Source organism: Mus caroli, chromosome 14 (genome assembly GCF_900094665.2).
Source record: "Mus caroli chromosome 14, CAROLI_EIJ_v1.1, whole genome shotgun sequence".
In the NCBI taxonomy this organism is placed as follows: domain Eukaryota; kingdom Metazoa; phylum Chordata; class Mammalia; order Rodentia; family Muridae; genus Mus; species Mus caroli.
Genome location: NC_034583.1, coordinates 25726624 through 25735464, shown reverse-complemented (window position 1 = coordinate 25735464; position 8841 = coordinate 25726624). Strand labels below are relative to the sequence as shown.

The window sequence follows — 8841 nt, the reverse complement described above, 5'->3', positions numbered from 1 at the left end:
AATGCCCTACAGTTGGATCTCATGGAGGCATTTCCTCAACTGAAGCTCCTTTCTCTGTGATAACTCCAGCTGTGTCAAGTTGACACAAAAATAGCCAGTACACCCACCTTCCTTAACACTAATCTCTTACCTGTCTTAACTTGAACTTCTACTTGTCTGTTAGAATAGGGAAAAGGGGGGAAGAGAAGAAAGGAAGAAAAGAAGATGATATTGACATATTGATTCTAGAGATTGAATCCATGCAAGGCATAGAGATAGTAAAAATGTCCTCTTCAGATATGTTGAGGGCTTAAACTAGCTGCCAAAAGCCAAGCCGCCAGTAAAACCCAGAGTATTATTAATACAGCACCCACCCTAGGTGTATAGAACCATGTCTCTCTGGCTGCTGGAGTCTTGAGCCCTAAGACTTCAGTTGTCCAAGCTTGGAGCTATGGAATCCCGAGTCTGTCAGCTTAGCCATAAGCTTGCAGCACTCATGCACACAGATCTGCCAGCAGCAGAAGGGCTACTCATCAACTACTGTCTGAGGAGAGCCAAAGAGGCCAGAGCTGATTGTGAGCTTTTGTGAGCTGTACAGTAGCTTCTCTAGTTTTCCTCTTCCACTCATTGTTCTTCTTTCTTCTGCAGGCTACTACCAGTGTTTTGCTTGCAACCTTTCAGGCCTTCCATCTGACCTCACCATAGATTATGACCTGGCCCCAGGCTACCCATGATATTTATCGAGTTGATTATTTGCATTAGAAATTGTCAGTTGGAGGCCTGAAGAGGTGGCTCAGCAGTTAAGAGCATTGGCTGTTATTCCAGAGGACCCAGATTCAATTCTGAGCACCCTCATGGCAGCTCACGACTGTCTATAATTGCAGCTTTAGAAGATCCAACACCCTCACACAGACACACATGCAGGAAAAACATCAATTCACATAAAATAAAAATAAATAAATCATCTTTTTAAAAAAGAAATTCAGTTGGGTGTCAGTTTCTTGTTGTTATCATTGCCTTAACATACCCCCAGCCTCTTCCCCCAGCAACACTCACACTCCAGAAATTCTTTGGATTCCACTGGATTGGTGATTTGCTGGGTTAATGAATGGTAGCTTAGAATTGTCTTGCATGCATTTTGTTTATCTTGTTTGTTTTAAATGGAGTCTCTACGTTACCTGAGTTACTTTTAAATTCCTGGGCTTAAATAGTCCTCACTATATCAGCTTCCAGAGAGCCAGTATTATAGGTCCAACCTACACACCCAGTGCATGCATTCTGAAGTAGAATACTTGTATAATAAAGGAGAGATCTGTTCAATACTTAAATGAGGAGTTGGGGAGCCTTGACTTTTAATCTGATAGGTTATAGAATGGTGGTCAAGACCAGCATGGATTGTTGGATGCCCTAAACACATTAGAAGAGTATTGTTTGTGCACTAAAGTATGAAACCCCCTCCTCCTCCTTGATCAGTGTGTGAAGGCCCATTCCCCTTCTTGACCTTACCTAGGTTTCCTGTCCTGCTTCTATCCTTTGGCCATTGTAGTGTACCAGGATCTTACCATTGGGTGTTAGGAGATTTGTCACAATAAAAGAACCTTGTCTGTTAAACAGGTGCATTATATGCTTATAGTTTGCTGCCTGACTTGCCATGGTAAGAAAATAATAATAATACTAATAAACTCTAGAAAATGTTTAATTTGCTTGCTTTTGTTCTTTTTGTGCCTATGTATGTGTGGAATGGAGGTGTATGTGGAGGTCAGAGGTCAGAAATCAACCCTAGATGTTCCTCAGAAGTCAGCCACTCTGTATTTTTAGACTGTGTTTTGAGTTTGGTGGGATGTGGGGCTTGCTAATAAGGCTAAGTTTGATGGTCAGTGATAGCCAAGGATCCTCCTGTGCTTGCCTCCCACACACTGAGACTGCACATGGCGCTCCACTTAACCAACTTTTTATATGGGCCCTGGACCTTGAACTCAGGCCTTTGATACTCATGTTACAAGGTCTTTACTGACTAGCTTATCCAACCCAGCCTCTCTTTTTTTTTTTTTTTAAATAAGATAATTATGCATTTACACCAGTCACTTAAAGATTAGCGAAACAGTTCATTATAATAAAAATGTTTTTAAAGAACCAGTCAGTATTTATTTACATGTATCATGTACTGACCTAAGCTCTGTGGTGGTTTTGTTTCTTGTGATGCACTCTTCTTAATGAGGATGACCTAGCAGCCTGTGTTACTATAGTGAGTAGAGTAATGACTTGGATGTTAATACTACACAAAATCATTTTCTTAAGACATGTTTTCTTTTATTTTGCAGCCTTGGTGAATATTTGGATGAAGCCATTAGACTAATTGCTTGCCATCATGAGCAGAAGCAAACGTGACAACAATTTTTATAGTGTAGAGATTGGAGATTCTACATTCACAGTCCTAAAACGATACCAGAATTTAAAGCCTATAGGCTCAGGAGCTCAAGGAATAGTGTGGTAAGTTTTTATTTCAAAGTATGACAATAAGTCTTGACCTCTTCTCTTTGTAATATAGATCCTTTGGTAAGTATCAACTTCTCAAAAAAATAAAAAATAAAAAAGTCAGGGCAATGTAAATGAAAGCCATACTGTGTGGGGCTGGACAAACGACTCAGAGGTTAAGAGACTGTTCTTGCAGAGGTCCTGAGTTCTATTTCCAGCAACCACATGGTGGCTTAAAACCATCTGTAATGGGATCTGATGCCCTCTTCTGGTGTGTCCTAAGACAGAGATAGTGTACTCGCGTACATTAAATAAATACATAATAAATAAATTCTTTAAGACAAAAAAGAAAAAAGAAAGTGGAAAAAAAAGAATGCCATATTGTATTAATTTTCCTAGGGGGTTACTGGTCTTTTGTTGTTATTATTACTGTTATTCATAAGTTGTAACTATTAACCAACACTGCTATTTTGATACATAAATCGTGACTAAATACTTGGTCAAAGGCCTATAGAGACATACACTGATATCAGGGAAGAGGAAATGGCAGGCTTGCTCGTCCATGGATGCATTGTTTCCCATAGCTGATTAGTGAGATGTCTCGTGGAATCTTCACTTTCACTCTGATGAAATGGGAATTTCAGTAACCTCACCACTTTACCCTGACCCTGGGGAGTAAAGTTAGCTAGTACATCTGTTTCAAAACCCATGTATCTTTAAAGTTGATTTATAAACTAACTTCTACAAAAGATCCAGGTTTTATAGGTGAGCATAATTCTTTATAAACTGGAGTGGAAAATATGCCTTGGGATAGTTCTGCTCCTGATGCAGAATCACTAAGTTAGCATTATAATCTAGAGTTTGGAGAAATGCTAAGCCATACCCAAGCATAATTACATCTTTGTTACTTCATAAACAATTTTATTTAAAATCTGTTAAAAGAAATCGGAGTGGGCATACTGGCTGGTTTTGTGTATCAACTTGACACAGCTGGAGTTATCACAGAGAAAGGAGCTTCAGTTGAGGAAATGCCTCCATGAGATCCAGCTGTAAGGCATTTTCTCAATTAGTGATCAAGGGGGAAGGGGCCCTTGTGGGACCATCCCTGTGCTGGTGGTCTTGAGTTCTATAAGAGAGCAGGCTGAGCAAGCCAGGGGAAGCAAGCCAGTAAAGAACATCCCTCCATGGCCTCTGCATCAGCTCCTGCTTCCTGCCCTGCTTGAGTTCCAGTCCTGACTTCCTTTAGTGATGGAAGTGTAAGCCGAATAAACCCTTTCCTTCCTAACTTGCTTCTTGGTCATGATGTTTGTGCAGGAATAGAAACCCTGACTAAGACAGAGTGCTTGTGATTCAGTATGTCTATAAGGTTCTAGAAAAGCTCTTGTATATGTCTACAAATACATGTACACAGAGCTATTCATTGAAAAATTATTTCTAATAGCAATAGTTGAAACAGCATCAAGTCTGGAAGCAGGAAAATAAAAAATTATGATATAGTCAAACAGCAAAATACTGTACAACATTTAAAATGAACTAGAGCTGTATATGTCAGCCAGGCATTATGAAAAGTAAGCGCTGAGTAGTATTAATACAGCCTGCACAATAGTGTACCTTGTTGCACCATTCCTCTGTACTGTGAAATGACTATAGAAAAGAGAAACACTTACCTCTGAGAACACAAGAGAAAGACGTCCTTAGCTGTAATATGTCTCTTTTTTAGATATCAGAACAATTGTAGTAAAATCCTAAATTATTAGAATTTAATAATAGAATTGTATAATGAAAACACTGACTTTCATTCTTTTCTAATATCTTCATATCAAGTATTCATATTTATTAATACCTTGAGTTCCTCCTCCAAAACAAAATGTTAAAGGAGTTGTGATTTTTAGTCTTTTGTATACATATTATCAGGATAGTTTCCTTTCTGTACTCATTGACTTGTGTCTTATTCAAAACCCTGTAATATTCTTCAATAATTACATAATAATTCTCTCTCTCTCTCCCCCTCTCCCTCTCCCTCTCCCTCTCTCCTGTGTGTGTGTGTGTGTGTGTGTGTGTTACCTACATGTATGTCTGTATACTGCTTGTTTGCCTAGTGCTTGTAGAGGCCAGCAGAGGGCACTGGATCCCCTGGAACTGGAGTTGTAGATGGTTGTGAACTGCCATGTGGATGCTGGGAAATAAAACTGGGTTCTTTGAGAGAGCAGCTAGTATTCTTAGCCATCTCTTCAGCCCCAGAATTCTTCAGCAAATAAGAATAAGTAGAAGTCATGATTACATAGCCTTTCTTGCTAGATGTGCAAGGTGAAGGAGTCCTTTAGACCTTAGACTAATACTAATGATTTGTGCAGCAAGGCTCAAGGGGTAAAGAAAGGAACCTGTTGTTAAGCCTTACTCCCCAGGATCCATCTGGTGGAAGGAGAGAACCAATAAGGAAAAGTTATCTTCTGTCTTCCACATGACATCCCATCCACACGCATATGTGCATACATGCATATACAAAATAGATACATTTTTTAAATGTAATTTTTTAAAAATAAAAGACAAAAAGAACTTGTGTCCTAGTGCCCACATATGTTCAGTGGATCTTGGGTAACAGTCTAGTTGGAAAAAGTAAGGAGTCTACTTGATTGGTTTGTAAAAATTTGGTTTTAGAGATTTGTGTTTAAAATTTATTATTATTTTTGATTTCTTATTACAGTGCAGCTTATGATGCCATTCTTGAAAGAAATGTTGCAATCAAGAAGCTCAGCCGGCCATTTCAGAATCAGACCCATGCTAAGCGCGCCTACCGAGAACTAGTTCTTATGAAGTGTGTTAATCACAAAAATGTAAGTGTTCAAGTTCACATTTCTGAGGTATAAATGAAATCAAGATTTATTCATGAATACATGCCTGTCAAAGGCTTTTTAAAAAATATTAGGAGTTTTAAATTGCTTCTCTAGATCGAAACATTATTTAAAATCTAAAGTGATCCTCCACCCCCGTTATTAAGTAGTAGCAAAAGAACAAAAATGTCTTCTGAAATTTTGATTTGATAATTTCCTAGCATTTAATTTGTAGGAGTCTTAAGGAGATAGTGTTTGAAAAGTATTTTATTCAGAATTGAGCTCATCTTACGTCCTTTTTGTAAGACATAAAGGTGACATTTCAAAAAGCTGTACAAAGATGAAATCATGCCCATTTTATTTGGACATTGGGATTTAATGGGACTCAAAATTCAAACTACCTCTGCACCTGATTCTGACTTCTTTTATCAGTACTAACTTTTACTCAGATAATAATAGTTGAAGAAAAACTTTGGAAATATATACAGAGAACTAGGAAAACATTTCTAACTTGAAGATAAAACTTTTATTCATTTTGAAAATAAAAAGTTAATGTAAGTATGCATTAAATATACTGATGTATTTGGAATTATTTTTTTAATGTTTTTTATTGTGTGTACACTGTATACTGTAGCTGTCTTCATACACACCAGAAGAGGGCATCAGATCCCATTACAGATAGTTGTGAACCGTCATGTTGTTGCTGGGAATTGAACTCAGGATCACTAACCACTGAGCCATCTCTGCAGCCCCTTAGGAATATCTTAATGCAGTATATTGTTCTTCCAAAGTGGAAAGACATAAACTAGGAGAGAATTGCATAGAGGACAGTTTTATGAAGCACTAAACTGAAAGTGCTGGCCAGAGACATTGTCCAAAGAGTTTATATAAAATGTAATGAGTTCCATACGTCTGGTGTAGAAAGTACATCACATTTTGAGAGCTAGCTGTCTGTAGAACCTTTTGTGTATTAGAGTTACAGATTCATCACCATTGGAAAATATATAGATGTTAAGGATTAGGCTTATTATTTGGGAAGTTTATGATGTTTTGATGGTAGTGAAATATGCTGAATTAAATACTACAAAGCAATAATAATTTAGCTGTCAGTTGGTAGAAGGCATACCGAAATGCTGAGATTTCAAGAGGCAGGTTCTTGTGAGCTTCAGCACACTGGGAAGGCTTAATGGGGGCAAAGGAGTAGAAGGAACTGACTCTTAAAATTGGGGTGAAAGTTCTTTGGAAAAAGGGGTCTGACAGAGGTTGAGTGTTCATTATCAAGGAAGAAATGGTGGTCTTTCTTGTTGCAGGTGGGAGCCAGACATGGTGCTTGTCAGACGAGTTCTGCTTGTGCCCTTCTGGTCTGGGCAGAGCGGTTTTAGAGCTGTGGAAGTGTTGTCTAAGGTTTTCTTTGTTCAATTCAAATACTTCTTCCTCTACCCTGGTTGGCAGCAGAGAAGTTCCATTTGCTAAATGGAGAATGTGGGAACGAACCATGTACTTAGGTTAGCTAAAGTGGTCCAGACTGGATGGATGCTCAGCATACTTTGTTTATTGAATGAGTATAAAAAAATTAATATGGTGAAAACTACAAATGTCAGACCCACTCTGTCACCCCTGGTGTATAATGGATATTTTGTAATGTTTTATCTTTTTAGAGTTTGCTGTTCTGGACAGATGATCTTGAAATGATGATTCTATGCTCTTTTCAAGTTTTTTGTAATTTTTAGTTTTTCTTTTCACCAGATCACTCTGATGAAACACTTAGCACACAAATGCTGCATGTCTGATGAATTCTTCTAGTAGCTGTTGAGGCTTGTCTCTTTATTTCAAGTATTAATCCACTTGACTCATTGTCTAACAAGTAATCAAAAGGCCTGATAGCAAGTCACATTGCATCCTGTTGGTTTGAGAAAACTAAGTATACTACTTTTTGTTGTCCACCTTCAGATATCAAAAGTGAAGTGTGGCTAGTCTCAGAGTTTTAGGCAACTCCCTACTTCCCCACCACGCCCAACGCTCACGCTCTGGAATAATATCTTTATTTCAACTTCACATTTACTGGTTTCACTTGCCAGAATTGCTAAGATTGTCTTCATAATAGGTAGAACTGTTAAGCATATTGTAGAAATTGCCATGTTTAACTCTCAGAATTATTCAGCTTCCCCTAATTCTTCTTCATGTTCATATGCATGCTATTAGATGCATTTTACCTTTTTGAAATCTTTATATTCTATATCTAGTTGTATTATTCCTCTGTGACTGTTATCTTTTGTTGTTGTTTTATCCTCAGAGGAAAACAGTGTTTTTGGTAAGTTTTTACTTGGTTGTGGTAATTAATAGTTCTTTGATACCTAGTCATAACCCACCTCCTCATCATCCCTTGACCTTGGCTTGACTGCTGTTCTGAGATAATAACTTCTTACTTTTTTATTATTATAAAATAGGACAGCTGTGCTGTTCATTTGCTTTACAAAAGCTCAGTAAGATATGGTTCAAATACTAGTCAGTTCGTCAACTTCAAGTATATAGTTGGATATGTTCACTAATACATGTAGTGAGAAAGAATCCTGTGTACTTTTATTGTCCTCCCTACTTCCCACACCCAACAGTAGTGCCTCTAACTTAAATAATTCATTTTACCCTTTCTGGCTTAATGTTTTTCTGAATATTTACTGACAGATGCCTTCTATAAGCAGAGCTTAAAGCATACGTGAATGGCATCCATTCTGTCCTCATGAAGATTATGTCTAGAGAAACAGTCCCTTTCCTAAATTACTGGCAGACATGAAGTGCACCTTTGCATACTGGCCGAGGAAAGCAGATCAGGTAGTTCTTTCTAACAAGGACCGTCTGTGGTCTGCGATGAGCTTATTACGGAAATGAGATTCTGTTACATGTGCTGAATGTAGAAATGACATGAACAGTAACAGAGGGCCAAGGATGTTACAAAGGAGGTCCATCTTTAGATAATTAAGCTCAGTAAATAAATGTCAAGCATAGGAAATAATACACTAAAAGATTAAAAAAAAAAAAAACCAAAAAAACATGTTTGAAACTAATTGATATGGCCAAAGTGACAAGTTTTAATATTTAGCAAAATGAGGGACAAGTTAGTGCTGTATTCTGGGGACTTGAGGTGGACTGCTGGGGAGGTTTACTGGCTTTACATTTTGAGGGTGATAAGTAATAGAATCAGATTTGTCTTTATAATATTATATAATATTCCCATATTATAGATAGTAAAATGGTATCTGAAATTGCTGAAAACTATTGTTAGAGACTCTGCTTGTACTATTCTGTTCAGGCTACTATCACAAAATACAGTAAACTATGTGGATTAAAAAACAGAAGAATTGGAATAGGGCCACAAGCCTCTCCGGTCAGAAAAGCGCCGGGGTAGCTAGGGCGCAGGGTCAGCTGACACTCGCCAGCTACCCACAACACCCGCCACAGAATCTTAAGACTTCTGGTGAGTGGAACACAGCTTCTGCTCCAATCCAATTGCGCGCAGGACCTGAGACTGCATTAGTTAGGGAAGCAGGAAACCGGCCTG

The 8841-nt window shown here is 38.0% G+C and overlaps 1 protein-coding gene across 4 annotated transcripts in view; it reads left to right on the top strand.

Annotated features, from left to right (window-relative positions):
- The window catches only part of Mapk8 (mitogen-activated protein kinase 8), a 74284-nt gene that overhangs the window by 35627 nt on the left and 29816 nt on the right, over positions 1-8841 (top strand). For all 4 annotated transcript variants that reach the window (XM_021181283.2, XM_029468851.1, XM_029468852.1 and 1 more), the window contains exons 2-3: positions 2301-2469; positions 5159-5288. In XM_021181283.2, coding sequence (XP_021036942.1) covers positions 2348-2469; positions 5159-5288 — 252 coding nt within the window. In that variant the 5' untranslated portion in view covers positions 2301-2347. The remainder of the gene's footprint in view (positions 1-2300; positions 2470-5158; positions 5289-8841) is intronic.